General features: G+C 41.5%; 1 protein-coding gene across 9 annotated transcripts in view; it reads left to right on the forward strand.

The window, feature by feature from the left end:
* Positions 1–18,071, forward strand: part of fat3a (FAT atypical cadherin 3a) — a 353,888-nt gene that overhangs the window by 249,806 nt on the left and 86,011 nt on the right. For 6 of the 9 annotated variants that reach the window (XM_084350977.1, XM_084350971.1, XM_084350970.1 and 3 more), the window contains 6 exons: positions 2,350–2,546; positions 3,395–3,548; positions 3,689–3,922; positions 4,570–4,962; positions 9,076–9,290; positions 10,738–10,875. In XM_084350977.1, coding sequence (XP_084207103.1) covers positions 2,350–2,546; positions 3,395–3,548; positions 3,689–3,922; positions 4,570–4,962; positions 9,076–9,290; positions 10,738–10,875 — 1,331 coding nt within the window. The remainder of the gene's footprint in view (positions 1–2,349; positions 2,547–3,394; positions 3,549–3,688; positions 3,923–4,569; positions 4,963–9,075; positions 9,291–10,737; positions 10,876–18,071) is intronic. The other 3 variants (XM_084350972.1, XM_084350975.1, XM_084350978.1) reach the window with 1 other exon arrangement.

Genomic DNA, 18,071 nt, shown 5'->3' on the forward strand with positions numbered 1-18,071 from the left:
TATTCTCTTCCTTTGTATCGCTCAGTTTTATATAGATCTTCATTTAGATTTTCACTGGCAATGGTAGTTGTTTACCAGAGGTGTCAAAAGTATTCACATTCATTACTCAGGTAGAAGTATAGATACTAGGGTTTAAAAATACTTCTGTAGAAGTTCAAGTATCAACTCAAGCTTTTTACTCAAGTAAAAGTGTAAAAGTACTGGTTTCAAAACTACTTAAAGTATAAAAGTAAAAGTAATGTAAGGGAAAAAAATGCCATTAAGGACAAAAGCTTAGGCCGCGCCACAGGGGCCTAGTGCACTACCCCACCTCCCCAAAAAAACATTTTTATAAAGGCCTTAATGACTATAATGTCATACTAAAATGTTAATGTTGAAAAATTTGGGATGCACTAGGCTACCTGTTTCAGCCACATATATGCCCATTGAAAATGAACGCATTTTAGTACAATGCAAATACATTAAAGAACCATATATGTGTACTACTGAGCATTAACATCTGTGACATTTTGCTCGAGTTCTCTTGAGTCTCTGCCACGGACATCTTCGTACTAGGCTACACACATAAAGTCTGCTATGTCCTTGCTGGAGTGTGATGTGATTTGTGTCGTGCAGGGGCGATGGATCGCGTACAAACCAATATTGTGTCAGACAGGGCTGGAATTTTGTCATTTTAAGGGCAAGGCCATTTGGCCTTCACTTTTTTTTTTTTTAAGGGGCACCAAGGCCACATGACAGGGCACACAGGCCATTGAGTAAAATTTGATGGTTTGACCTTACAGATTGATACCATAACATCCTAATTTATAATAGGACATGGATTATGTATTAAAACATTTTTTAATACCAATATCAAGTTAATGTTACATTAGAAAACAGTTTTTTTTTAAGTACATCCAAAAGAGTGTAATTCACACAGAAAGCTGGCGCCGCAGCTCCAAAAGAGTCGTGACGGTACACGTCATGATGATGACGTGTGTTTTTTTCAAAGTGTTTCTCCCGGTGTCCTCATGTTAATCTAAACATACACCTGCTGAATGTTTATAATCATATGGATGCTGTTTTGGTGGGTCAGGATCCCAATCACAACACATTATAACAGCATCCATAACAAATAATGTGTTGTGATTGGGATCCTGACCCATCAAACATCCTGGAATATGACAAAGTTACGTTTTTCTCTTAATTACATAATCACCAACAGTAAACGGGACACTGTCTGACTCTATCACTGGCTGTTTATGGGGGAAAGTTCACTGAAGTCTTCACCCCGACAAACAGTTGGCGGGTTAAAGTTTTTTGCCGGGGACAGACGCTGTTTTTCGGGCAGAAATGTGACAAAGAGTCGGTCGGACAGACATTCCTCCACGAATAACTGCGGTATTTTTTCCTCATATAAGTCACAACCAGTTACTACGTTACTGTTGTATGGTCATGTAACATTGCTTTGTGGGACATTTATCTATATTTTGTTGAGTGAAGGATCTGTACAGTTATCAGACAGTGAACAACAGACCGACACGCCCCCGCTCCGCGCCGCTGGCTCGCCAATACTGTGCCTCTCCGGAGGCGTATCAGAGGCGCAGTGAAATTTCACGAGTAATGAGGCTATTTTTTAAATGTAAGGAGTAGAAAGTACAGATAATTGCGTGAAAAAAAAAAAAAAAAAGCAAATGAGCTGTCAAAAATGCAGACGATATGTGACCTTTCTCACTTCCAAAAGAGAACCACTTTATATTATTAAGTACAACAGTGCCACAGCTAATCAAGAGACAACATAGAGGAACATACATTCTTATTGTCAAAAAATCTGTTTCATTTATAGTATATAGTATGGTATAGTATGTATATTTACTGTATAGACTGACAGAAGGGAAGACATTTAATTAAACAGCCAGAGTTCCTGACTGTACATTAGCCGTAAGGATGTTTGTGCCCAAGGGTCTGTGTTCCATTTTCACAATAACTAAAGCCAGCACTCACCAGAAACTCTGTTCCTTTTGTTATCCTCCAGTGTCTTTTCTTTTCTAGTCCTCCATTTTCCTGTATGTTCATTAAATAAAGAACATACCCCCTTCATTCAGCAATCAAGAGAAAATTAACATTACAGTAAGTTACATTTCAGTGAACTTCAGAACCTCTGAAGCTCGTTGCTGCAGACATGTTTGGAAGCGATGGTGAAGAGGAATCCAGTGAATCAGTGAAACTTTGTTAAAAAAAATACATGTTGCACATGTAACACTACTTGTATTACTACTTTTATGCTATTTTTGAGGAAATCAGTAATAATAAAGACTTACATGTCCCAAATTGTCCTAACTGATCATGTATCTCACCTGTGTTGTCCAGGTGGGAACTATCGTGGTGTCTTTGCACTGGGTCTGGTTCAGGGTGAATGGAAGATGTATGTGAAGTGGCCACTGGACAGGGAGGAGCGCAACCTCTACATAATCAATGTCACTGCTAGTGATGGACTCTTTGTTTCCCAAGCAACGGTGGAGGTGACAGTGTTGGACACCAATGACAACAGCCCCATCTGTAACCAGGTGAGGAATAAAACTGCATGTTGCAGTTAAAGACATTGGCAAATGACAGTTAGTTGTAGATACTTTACTGTCTACTACATTTATGTGACTCAGCTTACTGATGTTGTGAAGATACATCTACTGATGCTTCTGGACACATCATCAGTGATGTTACTGGAATCATCTGGTGTTTCGGGTCATTCAACACCATACACCCAACCTCCACTGGGATACACTTTGTTCTCCAGCCTGCCTGCTGACAGTCGCTAACCAGTCCTGCGTATTTGGAGTCCTTTCTTTTCAAAGGCCTCTTTCAAGTAGTCTTCCGATGGGACTGTTAGCTCCAGCAGCAAAGGTCGCTTGGTGGACTCAGACACGAGAGCAATGTCTGGTTGCAGGGTAGTGGCTGCAATATGGCTAGGGAACTTCAGCTGCCATTTGAGGTCCACCAGCATCTGCAGGACCCTTGCTGAGTTTAGGATGCCTGCAGATCGTGTGGCTGAGTTTGGTTGCTCTCCAGCTCCAACAAAGGCAATGGCCTCCATGGAGGGTCACGACCACTTTGCCCACTCAACTCCTGCTCTGATGGTTTCAGTGATGGTCTTCAGGACCTGATGATGCCTCCATCAGTCCCTCTCCAAGTGCTGCTGCAGCTGCTGAGAATGTGTTCTAGGGTTCCTGGCCTTGAACATAGTGGGATGGTGACTCTGCTATGCCCCATGTGTGCAGATTTAATCGGCTTGGTAGCACATCATACACTGCTTGGATGAGAAATCTGTAAATGTATTTAAGGTTCACCAACCTTTCATAATGTAATTTCATTCCATTGACTGGGTCTCTATATCTTTGCTGTGTATGTGTGTCTGCAGGCTATGTACACTGCCTCCATTCCAGAGGACATCCCAGTCAGCAGTGTGCTGCTGAGGGTTGGCGCTACAGATGCAGATATAGGCATCAATGCGTGGATCCAGTACTCCTTACATGGTCCTGGATCCCAGGACTTCAGCATGGACGTGGACACCGGTATGGCTTTGATTGCGCAAATTGACACTTCATCAGTGTAATAGGGCCAAGTTCAGTCACACTTATTACTGTGGATACTACTTATATCCCCATATGGCTCCATCTTTCAATGTTTCACATTTGTTTTCTAACCTGCCTAGGTGAGGTGAAGTCATCTGCGATTCTCGACCGTGAAATTACACCCAGCTACAGGCTGGTTGCCCAGGCAACTGATGGTGGAGGGCGGGGGTGCCGTGCTGAGGTGCAGCTAATAGTGACTGATGTGAATGACAACCCACCCATCTTCACCCAGTCACTGTACACTGCCAGCATCTATGAAGACACAGCCACCAAAGCCCTGCTCACTCGAATCCAGGCCATAGACCCTGATGAAGGTGATACTACAACTACTGGTATTGCTACTTGCTACGATTGGTGTTAACACTACTGCAAGTAGTGGTTCAAATGCTACTATACTATACTTATTCGTGAGAAGCTTTTCGTAGATAAAATAAAAAGTGTGTTAATTTCAGAACAACAAATGAGTGAAGCTGATACTATTTTAATAGTAGCACAAAATGAAATCCAAAGCAGATACAAAAAAACAAGGTCATATGAGTAAAGACAGCAAAAGTACCGGGAAACAAACATTAAATTTAGTGAAAATAAAAACATCAATCAATAAAAGTGTGGTGCAAAATAAATTTGAATGAATGAATTACTCCACCCCACTCCCAACAACCCATGAGCCTGATGTCACAGACTCCTCCTGGCCCACTCCTCCCTAATTTCTGCCTCACATTGATGACACCATGTTAGTGCCCTTGTAGAAAAAAATAATGATGGGGGCCAGGGGAAGGGGTAATATTCAGAAAGAGAGCATATTCACCAATAGTTTCTCCAGGAAGAACAATATTGCAGAACTTGGTATAATTGTAAGATTGTCTGTTTCAAAATCGTACAAAATTTGTCAGAAGCAGTCATCACTGTGTTCATACTGAGGGCTTTAAATCTCTAATGTGTACCTCTCTCTGCTCTGCAGCAGGTCCGGGCCGTATGGTGATATACTCCCTGGCCGACTCTGCAGGAGGTTCCTTCTCCATCGATAAGTCCTCAGGCATTGTGGTCCTTGAACGCATCCTTGACCGTGAGGTTCAGCCGGCTTACCAGATAACAGTCCTCGCGTCTGACTTGGGTTCACCGCAGCCCCTCTCCTCATTGGTCAACGTCACGATCACTGTGCTGGACATCAATGACAACCCACCTGTGTTTGAGCGCCGTGATCAGCTGGCGACAGTGCCGGAGGATGTAGGAGTGGGAACAGAGGTTCTGAGAGTTTATGCCGCCAGCAAGGACATAGGAACCAACGCTGAGATCACTTACAGCATTCGATCAGGCAATGAGCATGGGAAATTCCACATCCACCCACTAACTGGTGAGTGTGCTAAGCACATCTCTGCAGTAACTATCCCTCAATTCATTTATACTTGATGTACATTACCCATACCCAAGTATCTCAGATGCCTTCAGTCACTTCAGTCATATTCACTGTGAGTGCTTAATTCCTACAAGTCGTTTATTTCTATATTACCACAACATCCACAAGGTGTTATGATAAAAAAATGTAGTTTCAAATTCCATACATAGATGTTTTAAAGCTGTACTGATCATTATTTTTGCATGAAATGACAATGTGTAATGTAAAAACTGCTGCTCATAGTGACAAACCAGAGAAATAACATCAACTCTGCATATCCCTTCAGTGCTGCTGAGCAACTTGGGCTCTATTACCTCATTGTTTTGATTTTACAATCCACAATCTCCATTTTCATACCATATTTCAGCCGAAGCAGGCAACCATTTTCAATTAAAAATCTGAAAGTGCAGAGAAACATTGACCATCCTGATATTTTTATCAGAAGCTGGTCTGAGCTAATGGGACTTATTATTAATGTTTAGGTGGACACAAACATGAGATCATCTGATTGGATGATAATGTTGCTAAATGTCTGCTGGATGTGTAGTGTCACAGCGAATTGGGCAATTTACTAGTGCTGTGTTGTACAGCTTCGGGTACTCAGGCACCAACATTATCAGCTCTTCCATGTTTGCTTCTGAACCGCAATGCCTGCTATTTCCACAATGCTTGCCCCCTTCTGTTTGATTGGTCAGCAATAGACAAGAAGTCCCTCACAGTGAACTCTGAGTGGCAGAGCAAAATCTGTCCTACCAACATGATCGAAACTGTTTACCCTCTTCTGCCCTTCCATCATTGAAATGAATTGAAATGGCGAGTTACTGCGTGGCAGCGTGCAAAGGCCTTAGCGTGAGTATGGGGCACTTTTGCCACAGACTTAATTCATTTGTGCATAGCATGTGTGCATAGCATAGTATGTGTGACAATATAATGCCAATAGAAGTCACTTGGCTGACATAGCGTTGCACAAACTTACTACAGCAATGTGGCTTGGAATGCGATGCCATGTCACACTGCACTAAGACTGTACAATACCTTTCACTGTGGATTTGAAATGTTAAGTGAAGAACCAAAAGAACAGCTGGACAATTCCACAGTTCCTCAGTTGAATCATGAAGGCTGGTTCAAATGATCTAATGGTGAGCTACATTCCCCATCTGGAAATTTGATGCAAAAGTCAGGGAAAATATTAAACATTGCTTAATTATGGGGAAACCTTGTTGATTCCATCATAGGAAAAGTGACGTGCATTCACACCTGTAGTCTGTCGCCTGACTTGGAAATGTTAACTGCTGTCTGTAGGGAATGACTACACTTTTCCCACAGTAATACAATCTGTATTGGCACTAGATCCAGCTTTCCTCTGTTACCTGCTTAAGCACCATATGACATACTGATGGACACTCATAACTTCTGTTAATTTATCCACATTCATGGAAATTGTCTCCTCGCGTTAATTCCTCTCCACAGCTAGTCTGTTCAATAAAGACAGGACTCAAAACAAAAGATCTGTGATCACATAGTACATCTGTTGTCATTGACTTTATTTTATGATCATGAAGTCCTCTACACTTGTCCAAAAGTCCAAAAGTCTAAATATATTGAACATTTTTACCTAACGAAATATTCTGCTTGTTGGTGTTTAGCCTTTCAAATATATTATTTTCACTGTGGCAAGAAAAATTTTTGCTCTCGGATTTCTGCACGCACCTGATGGTGTGGTCTAGCAGTAATCTAACAGCATGAGAAATTACATTTCCGCCCTGTGGATAGATAAACCATTGCAACTGGTTTCCACACATGGTGCTTAGGGGTGTTATGATACGGCCCCACGTTCACTACGTCATTGCGGGGCTCTCAATCCAGTCATGGACTCTTCCAGGTCTGAGCACAGACCCATCATGCACCAGTTAGGGCCCTGTCATGGAAGAACGGGAAGTTTTAAGAGGCTTCATCTTTACTTTGCCCTGTGGGTTTTTCCAAGTCGCATGAAGGCCTCACATCAATCCATGACAACCCAGTTAAAAATATTAAGCCCTGTCATCACCAAGATTGGAACTGAATTGAAAAAAGAGACACAGGTATGGATGCAGGAAGAAGGGGTGCTGCAACATTATAAAAATCGTCAATTGATAAAGGGTAGACTTGCAGTAGAGAAGGAGAGAGGGCACTGGTGGTAAAAGTACTTCGAATTTACTGTAAAATAATCTATACCACAAGTAAAATTCTTGCAGTCAATACTTTTATTTAACTAAAGTTATAGAAACATTATCAGAAAAAAGGACTTAAAGTATCAGTATATTCTAATACTCATTGTGTAGAAAATTGATCCCCATCAGGTTTATTATTATTGGTTTCATGATGTTTTTGCATTAATGTTACAGTAGTGCTGCATTCATGTTTATGTTGCTTTTCTGGCTGTAGATGTTAAAGATTGTCATAATTTCAATTACTTTATACACTGTTGGGTAGTTTAATACACATCAATGCATCATATTGCATAAGATAATCATGTCTGTAGCATTGCTGCCCTGTTAGAACATTGTATCTCTAAATAGTCAACTTTACATGAGCTCAGACAAAACAGCTTGTTTTCAGTTTGTGACAATATAATTATTTAGCTTAAGAAATAGGAACAATTTCTCAACCATTAAGGAAAACTTAATAGTTAATTAATAATTCCCATTAAAAATGACCATATTTAGAGATAGGCTACATGGTTTTCACTGGGGAATAAAGGTTGTAAAAAATTCTAATCTGAAAAGTAACTAGAACTCAAAAAGTGATATTTGCCTCTGAGAGTTCATGGAGATGTATAAAGTGAGCAAAAAATGGAAATACATTCAATACATTCATCCGCAGAGAGAGAGAGACAGAGACAGAGACAGAGAGCTCAAGTGGACAAGTGAGAGAGAAGAAATGTGAGATTATCGACAGAAGTGATCTAAAACTTTTAGTCATAAAGCCTAAAGTTACACTACAATTCTGTGGTTTATCAGTGAAGTGTTTGAATATACTGTAGACTGTCTCAGGTAAAGGTGACAAAAAAACCCACAAACTTGTGTAATAATTTTGAGGATTTGTTCATTTGAAGATTGAAAGAGAGACAATATTGATTAAAAGGTATTCTCCAAAGTCATATTGCCCTGGACATTTTTTAAACGTCTTTTCAACTGAAAAATGCGCATTGGGCATGTTTTCTGTCTGCTGTAGTGTACAACTATACATTAAAGCAGACAGAAACATTTGTATGATTGTAAGAAAATAATTGTTAAAATTAGGCATGACATAATGTGTTTTCAAATTTACTACTGTACATCTAATCATTCCGATGTTACATCCATATTGAATTAAAAATATCCCCTGGCTTAAAGCATTTTATTTAGCTTTTTCTTGAAAAACAGACTTTTGTGTTCGGTAATTATGCTTATTATGATCTGAATATAAGCCTGTAATGCTGAACCACTGCATACTGTAACTAAATGTGCTTTGAAGTTGTTATGGCTGATACAGACTGTGGATGTATATGTTTGTTTATTTATTTATTTATTGGTTGTTTTTTCCAAACTCTACTGCAGACATAAATATTTAGAAACACAAATATAAAGTTTTATTTTTAAAAAGGCGCATTAGTTTCCAAAACAGTCAGCCACTACAGTATTAGCAAACCTGACACAAACAAAGACATAATGCATTTGGTGTGGACTGTTATCATCAGTGGAATAAAGCACTTTTGGTGCTCCATGCAGTGACCATTTGGAGCAGCAGGACTGTATTTGAGACTGAGTCAAAATAAACTACATAGTGTGTTCATGGTAATAAAGGATCATGTGATTGATTTGTTTTTAGAACTTTTTGGGCTGACATAAAAATATAGACGATTGTTAGACCTTTAGCTTCTTCAAGTAGCCACAAACACCCAAATAATGTGTATAAATAACGATTTTTTATTTGACAGTAGACATTTTATACATTTTCTGTTCTCTCCCTCATGATGTTTCGCTTTAAAATATTCTCTTTAATTTACTCAAATGCATATTTCTGTTCCCCCTCTGTCCTCATCTTCCCCAGGTGCCATTTTAGTTTCCCAGTCTCTGGACTATGAGACCTGCAGAGACTACTTCCTGACAGTGGAGGCTCGTGATGGCGGCATGCCACCACTGAGTGCCATCACCACAGTGAACATCAATGTGACAGATGTCAACGACAATGCACCCATGTTTAGCTCTGACCTTTACAATGCAGTGGTGTCAGAGGACGCTACTATTGGAGAGTCTGTCGTCCAGGTAGGTTCCAATCAGAGCTTTACCTGCATCTTTGTGAGGCCTGAGGATGGAAGTGGTCTGAAAATACCATACAGTACTTTTCATCCAAAGCAAGATATCTTTACAGCCAATGGCCATGTATTTATAAAATTTGCTATGGATGTTCATAGTCGAAAGAGAATCCCCTTTATCATCACTTTCCTAATGGCCTAGTATTTACTTTCTTTGTATAAAAGAGCTGTTATATGTTTTATGTTTTAAGTGATAGCTTTTTTGAGCAGACATTTTGGTAATCTTTTCCATAGTCTTTGAATTCCATTTCTTTTTTTTTCTATTCTTAAGAATCACTGCAGAACAGCATAACCTCAAAAGAGATTTATATACTATCTGTGTGAAAGAGGACTAGGTTACCTTTTTTGTCATTTGAATAGAGAAAGAAAGGTATAGGATACTGGTGTTGTTAATACGAGCCATCTGATCCTTTTAAAACCAAAGTGAGAACTGTGTCCATAACCTTGGTACAAAGTCAAATTTGTCTCAGGTAGGTGTTGCCACCAGGGCTGACCCTTGTACCGATTTTGTTTGTGATATTCATGGACACTATTACAAAGTGCAGACATGGGGAGGAAAATGTCCGTTTGGGGGACCTAAGATTTGCATATCTGCTCTTTGCAGATGATGTGGTTCTGTTGGCTTCAACAGAGTGTGACGCATTAAAACAGGCACTGGGGTGGTTGGCAGCTCAGTGTGAAGTGGTTGGGGTGAGAGTCAGCATCTCCAAATGCAGATTCCTTGCTTCGCTGCAAAGGAATTCATGTATTTCAGGGTTCTGTTCACATGTAATGGCAAAATAGAGCTTGAAGTAGTTTGGCAAATTGGTGCTGCCTCAACAGTAATGGAGATGTTGTACAAGAACATTGTGGTGAAGAGAGAGCTGAGCAAAAAAGCAAAACTTTCAGTTTACCACTCAATCTATGTTCCAACCCTCACCTATGGTCATGAGCTGTAGGTAGTGACCTAAAGAGACATCCAGAGGAAGCTCAGAGTAGAGTCACTGGGATTTCGCTATCACATGGATTGATGGATGAATAGATGGACGGACGGACCGATGGATGGATGGAATAACAGTCCTCACACCAGTATATTTTGGTGTGAGCATATAGATTATTTTGATCACTTTTGATTACTTTGAACATCAAAGTCTCTGTGACCATAGAAACCTGTATGTCCTGAAAGTTTGAAAGAGGAGACATTTGGAACAGAGGAAGGTTCATATTTGTACAGCTCATTAGGAATTAATGCTATATGAATCAAATACAAATGTTTTTTTATTGTATTAACATTTTTTTATTGTACTTATAAAACATATGTTTAGTCCAGTATAGGACAGGGATAAACTATCAAGATGTGTGACCATTTAAATTGAAACACTCACTAACCCTGCCTGTGTATGTGTGCGTGTGTGCAGATGGTAGCAGAGGATGTCGACAGTCAGCTGAATGGAGCCATCCTTTACTCAATCATCAGCGGAGACCGAGGCAACCAGTTTTTCATTGACCCACTCCGTGGGGTCATCAAAGTCAACAAGCAGCTGGACCGTGAGACAGTGAGGAAACACATACATACACACAGACACACATACATACACAGGCACTTTGAGAGCTTAGTCTACAAAAAACTGTAAAAAACAAAACTTTAATAAAAAAACAAGTGCACACTTGAATGTAGCAGTGAAGTACAGCTTTTCATGAGGCTTCATGTGCATTTGGATGCTAAAGCAGAATATATTGTTTATTTTAAATATTATGAAATATGTATTTTAAATTGAAATAACAGCTGCAGCTCAACTTTTAATGAGATTCTTGCTCCAAATACTGATTCAATGTATTAAAGTTTATCAGCTTTTTTGTTAAAGTTATTCACATCATATGAAAGTTTACCTGAGAGAGTCCGACTCCTAAAATTGATATTATAATGCAATAAACTGATGGTTTAAGTAGTAAGCACTCACTTTACTGTTGTTGAACTGCAAAAATACCAAGTGTTTATGGCAGAAATGTTTTATATTCATTAAACATAATTTTTCATGAAATATTTGCAGGAAGATAAGCTGTTATAACCTACCTGTTCAAAACTGCAGCTAAAAGTATAGCCTCTTACTTTGTTTTAGTCGACAGATTATTGCCTCATACTTCATGTTCCCAAAACACTCTATTAATTAGGCTGTATGATATGTAACTGTATCAATCAAGTTTATTTTTCACATGTAATCATATAATATACAATCTCAGTGAAATTGCTGTTGAGCATCTCCACGCAGGTGTTACGCCCCGTTGCCGGGGAAAAAGATATATAAAAAGGGCGGAAAAACTACAAAAGCAGACACGTTTTCAGCCAGTGTGTATTCTTTCGTCAGTCAGCCATCTTACTTTTTTCTCAACACGGAACAGACATCAATAATCGATCGCTGTGTGCAGCACATCTGCCACAGACTCGATAAAGAACATAAAACAATTGACGTTCCCAAACATAGCTTATATAAGTGAATTCTGATCACAGGTAAGTACAAGGTCGTAAACAAAAGGGATATACAATAAACGATTTTATCTATAAGTGCTCATACTGTCTCTGTTGTTGTCTTCTATACCTGCCAGACAAAAGCAAAGCTCTCATCATTTTAACCTTCTTTTACTGAAGACACATGAAAACAATGAATTATTATTCCTTTTTAACTCACTCTTCCTACTGAATTGTTATATTAACACATGCAAATCATGAACTCTTTTTAATCAGGTCTTTCCATGAATTACTATTATTTTCATTCATTATCTCCTGTTTCAAACAGCATTTTACTATTCAATATTGTAACCATGACAGTCTTTTTAAATCACATTTTGCCATTAACTATTAGCCATTAACTCTTGGTCAAACTTAGGTTTTTATCATGTTCACTTTCATAACCATGACACAGGCATAAAAAGCCAGCATATGAAATGAACTGCTGTAATGTTTGCACTGAGTGAATACCTGAGGCTGTGAGATCTCATGGTTGCCCATCTTTGATGTAAAGAAGGAGCCTTTTGGCCGCTGGCGGGCTCACTGGGTGCTGGTTTGCTACAAGATGGATCCCTGACCAGATGGCAGCTAATCACACTTGATGACGGGTACCACACAGAAAGCAACTCTGATTATGAGCACTTTAATTTACAGCAGGAAAAAAAGATGGAAGGCATGAACCCCTGCCTGCCCTCCCTCCCTCCCTCAACTTGTTTTTTCACCCTTCTTCTTCCTCATCTTCACTTTCTTTATCAATTTCTTCTCCACAGTGCTTGAACACTTCAGAAATGTTCATATTCCTATCATAAAGTATTCATGAATGCAGTCGATGAGCCGTCAGAGTGTGCTCAGAAAAAGAGTGCAGGGGCGTATGGGGGATCAAAGCTTTTGGCTGATGAAAGTGTGTTTGGGGTTATCACACAGAGCAGCAGCTTTCCCTCTGTGTCAGTCAGTCAGTCAGTCAGTCAGTGTGTGTGTGTGTCTGTGTGTGTGTGTGTGTGTGTGTGTGTGTGTGTGTGTGTGTGTGTGTGCAATGCTAATGTGTCTATGCATTAATACTTATGGTATATGCGCATATGTGTGTTTTTACGTACGTTTCACCTCCATTGTGGTTCTTCTATTTTCTCCGCCCCTGTCTCCCTGCTAAGCAGGTCTAAGGCCATGCTCAGTATTGAGCTGATTTAACCCTCAATCACCCCTCCCGACAATTGGAGGAGAAATCTGGGTGGAGAGCTTGGTTGGTCCAGATTATCTGGTAATTTGAAGGGTGTACGGATCCGGTCTTAACCTCCCAAACTGATCCAGACTCATTTGGATGCACTGATAAATATCAAACACATTTGATATTTAGGATTCAACATCTGGATGGCTGCGATTGTCATTACATCAGAGAGATATCCTGGAGCAGCTGACAGTGTTGCCAAGCAACTGTAAATAACCCTTGCCCATGAGGCTAGCGTCAGCATCCTACTGTTGACAGATAATAAAACTGAATCTTTATTTGGATAGCGCCAATTCAAAACAAAAGTCATCTCATGAAACTTTCCAAATTGAGCAGGTCTAGACCGTACTCCTTGATTAATTCACTTCCAGAGACTCAACAATTACCAAATGAGCAAGCACTTGGCAACAGTGCTGAGAAAAAAAAATGCTTTTTAACAGGTAGAAACCTTGGAGCAGAACTGGACCCTAACCCTGGTGGGCGGCCATCTGCCTTGACCGGTTGGGTTGGGAGAGAGAGGGAGGGAGAAGGAGAGGGAGGGAGACTTTTAACCACCTTTATTCAAACATGTCTAGGTACTCATTATAGCACTATTCAGGACACTGAACATCCCCCCTACACACACACACACACACACACACACACACACACACACACACACACACACACACACACACACACACACAGACACACACACACACAAATTAAAATCATCCCATTACCGAACCTTTTGCTGGAGCTGCTGAAGCTGCAGTAATAACTGCTTTACTAATTGAGATGTCATTATTTGCAATACTAAAAGTATAATTTATAGGAACGTTTTAAGTCTACTCATAAACATAGAAAGGGTGTCTGTCTGCCTAGGGTACTATAAGGTCTTTAATATATGCCAGTACCTGGCCATTAAGGGCTTTTGTATGTGAGGAGGAGGATTTTAAACTCAATTCTGGGTTTTACGGGAAGCCAGTGCAGAGAGGCTAATATGGAAGATATGGGAATATGGGAAATATGTATCTGGCATGATAATCTTAATGACATCCTGTAGTGTGTGATGTGTCGTTATTTTCAGGACGTGTAGTGTGTGCATGTTTTAGATTAGAGACAAAATTAGGCTAGATATTCTTTGGGCTCTATTGCAGACACCTCGCTTTAGCAATATCAGTGATGCTTGTTTGATTGGTACCATTGATGTGTGAAGGACTACACATTTCCTTCCTATATGAATACTCATCATCATTTAAATTCAGCCAATGATCAGGGGGCCATCCTCAATTTTCACAACAGATTTTTCTCCATGTCAGGGAGTGCAATCATGGATGTGTGGACAGGAGGGGGCTGAGTACAAAGCCCTGGGAGGGCTTCAGTGTTCAGGACTAGAGTGGAGGAGGTGTGACCACCAATCAAAACTCTCAAGGCTCTCTGTTTGTGAGGACGTCCAATATGTGTATGCAGAGTTTATTACTCAAGCCCATCAGTTTCATGGGAGAGACTGCAATGAATGCTAAGGTGAAATCAACACATATTCTAATGTAGTTGTTCTTATTCTGCAGGTGTGTGAAGACTGAGTTAGTGGACTGGTACATATTTTTAGTATGTGACCAGGGATTTTATTCGGGCCAGAAGCTTTGCTTGTATTCAAACTCAGCAGGATTTTTTTCCAAGTCCATTATTGATATTGAAGTGGCAGTTCCCCTGGAGGTGGAGTAGACTTTACAGGTCACTCTTTGTGGAGGAGATCAAAGAAACCAGTTCTGAGGCCTGTTTAATTAAAACCAACTGTTACAAACAGTTGTCTTGAACCAGCGCTCTGTAAAGATGATGATGATTTCCCATTGTGGTGTAAGCCTGAGACTTGTTTCATCCATTTGACTTTCCTGATGATCCAGATGGTCATGCTGGTCAGAAAATGGCCGTTATTCTCTCAAGGTCATCTGCACTCAATCCAATCCCTGCTCTTCTTTTTCCGATGTGTGTATTTCTGCCATAGGTAATGTGTGCTTCAGAAACAAAGATGTAGCAAAGTTTGAGAGTGTATTGGCCACTGCCTCTGCATGTACAGCCATCACCATGGTAATGCTGAAATTATTACCGTTATTTAAATGCGAGATTGTTCAGGGCAGTTGAATAAAAAGACAATAAAATATTAGAAAGAAAAAAGTATATACATTCAAATACCAGTATAAATACCCTTATAAATAGTGTTCATAGAAGCTACAATGCACAATAAACAATTCAGTTAAAGAGTGGTTTAAATTCATGGATTTAAATACAGCAAATGCTATCAAGGTGTTAACTTTTAGGGTGCTCTGTAACCAGTTCCAGGCAGTTGGGGCATAAAAACTAAAGGCAGATCCAAGGAGAGGGAGAGAGAGGGAGAATCTTGTGGGAGATGATGTCACACGAGTATGGTCTGACGCATTCTTGTTTGACAGTGTTGGTAGGTGTGTGAGAGTTTGTGTCAAACTGCACTCATTGGCAAATCTGTCTCTGTCTTCATCCAATTGTTATTGGTTGCCACTGGGATGGTAACTAAGTTGTAAGTCACTTTGACTGAGAAAGTTGATTTTAGCTGAGGCTCACCTCACATTATCATGCTTCTCCCTGAAAGACATTAACTGCTATCATTTAAATGGTGATATGGTAGAAACTATGAGATCATAGGTCTCATCTCAAGATGAGATGGCGCCGCTCCATGTGGCAACCTGTAGCCGCAGCTCCCGTCGTGTTTTTTAAACTTTTGTTTATTTGTTGGTTAATTCCTTTCGTTTGTTTTTTCGGATCAATCACAACCCGTTCATAAAAGTTGTGACAATGGCTGGACTAAGTTTGCTGCCCTTCTCCCTGTTCTTCTGTTACTTTTTCTACTCTTTGTAACAGAGAACTTTGCCGATAGTAGTGGGGTCATTGTTTACATGCGCGAACAGCTGATTGCGCTGTGTGAGCCTGTGCTACTGCCCGGAGACAGACCTGTGGTCCCAGGGGAGTTAAAGAGGAGACGCCGGGGCTGCAGGTCTGGAGCCGTGCGGAAGAGGAAAAGGAGAAGACATAAGCCAGCGGTCCCGGCGATTATAATGGGAAACGCGAGGTCTTTGGGGAATAAGACGGACGAACTTGCAGGGCTGGTGAACACATCCCCGACAACAGCGTTGAGGTTCCAGGCTACGGTTTGGTACGAGGAGACAGAGACTGTTCCAAGAGTGGGAAGAAGAAGGGTGGCGGGCTTGCACTTTATGTGAGTGAGAGGTGGTGCAATCCCGGACATGTCACTCTGACGGAGCGGCTCTGTACCCCGGACATTGAACTGCTGGCTGTGGGAATGCGTCCATATTATTTACCGAGGGAATTCACGTCGATCATTGTTATGGTTGTTTACATCCCTCTGTCAGCTGATGCAGCGGTGGCCTGTGACGTCATCAGCTCCGCCACTGCTAAACTACAGACTGAACACCCGGATGCATTCACGGTGATTACAGGTGATTTTAATCATGCCTCACTGGACAAAACTTTAAATAACTATCACCAATATGTTGAATGCCCCACCAGAGGCAATAAAACGCTGGATCTCCTGTATGCTAATGCCATGGATGCATATGACGCCACAGCCCTTCCCCCCCTTGGCAGATCAGACCACAGCAAGCCCTGGATTACTAGTGACCTGAAGGCACTTTTGAACAAGACGAAGAGGGCTTTCATGTCTGGAGACAGAGAGGAGCAGAGGAGAGTGCAGCATGAACTCCAAGAGATGTTGAGGACGTGCAAGGACAACTACAGGAGGAAGCTGGAGGCCAAACTCTAACAGAACAGTGTGAGGGATGTGTGGACAGGAATGAAGCACATCACAAGGATGAAGGAGAAAGACAGGCAGACATCAGGGAGCCTGGATAGAGCAAACCAGTTGAACCAGTTTTTAACAGGTTTAGCTCACCTCCTGCCACCCCTCCGACACCCCCTGCCCCCCACACACCCACACTGTCCCAAATGGCTCGACCCACCCCCTAGCTTTCTCCTGTACAGCACCTCTCCATCTGCCCCCCCTCCTTCTCCCCCACATCCTCCTCCTCCTCCTCCACTGAAGACATCTGCGCCAACCCCCGCCCAACAGTGACTACAGGCCAGGTAAAGAGGCAGCTGGAAAGACTACACCAGCGAAAGGCTGCAGGCCCTGATGGCATTACACCCAGGATCCTGAAGACCTGTGCCAGCCAGCTATCTCCTGTACTGGGACATCTGTACAGCCTGAGTCTGAGTCTTGGAGAAAGTCCCAATGCTGTGGAAGACATCCTGCTTGGTTCCAGTCCCCAAGAAGTCGAGACCATCCGACCCGGCAGACTATAGACCAGTCGCCCTCACATCTCATGTGATGAAGGTCCTGGAGAGACTGGTCTTAGCCCAGCTGAGGCCACAGGTGAGGACGTATCTGGACCCTTTGCAATTTGCCTATCAGCCCCATTTAGGAGTTGATGATGCTGTCATCTACCTGCTGCAACGGGCCCGTATGCATCTGGATGGTGGAGGAGGCACTGTGAGGATCACATTCTTTGATTTCTCCAGTGCTTTCAACACCATTCAACCTCTGCTACTGGGTGAGAAGCTGCAGGTGATGGGTGTTGACGACACATGAATCTCCTGGATTACTGACTACATGACGAGCAGACCACAGTTTTTCCGTCTGGGCAGTGTCCTGTCTGATGTGGTGGTCAGTGATACAGGAGCTCCACAGGGAACTGTGCGTACTCCCTTCCTCTTCACCTTAAACACCACTGACTTTCAGTACAACTGAGTCGTGTTACCTGCAGAAGTTTTCTGATGACTCAGCTGTTGTCGGGTGTGTAAGAGAGGGAGAGGAGGGGGAGTACAGGACACTGGTAGACAACTTTGTTGAGTGGTTGGAACAGAATCACCTGAGGCTGAATGTCAACAAGACCAGAGAGATGGTGATTGACTTAAGGAGGAAGAAGATGCCTTCACAGCCACTACGGATCAGGGGGGAGGTGGTGGAAGAGGTGGACGACTACAAGTACCTG

This window comes from Pagrus pagrus (assembly GCF_965226575.1).
Source record: "Pagrus pagrus genome assembly, chromosome: 4".
Taxonomy (NCBI): domain Eukaryota; kingdom Metazoa; phylum Chordata; class Actinopteri; order Spariformes; family Sparidae; genus Pagrus; species Pagrus pagrus.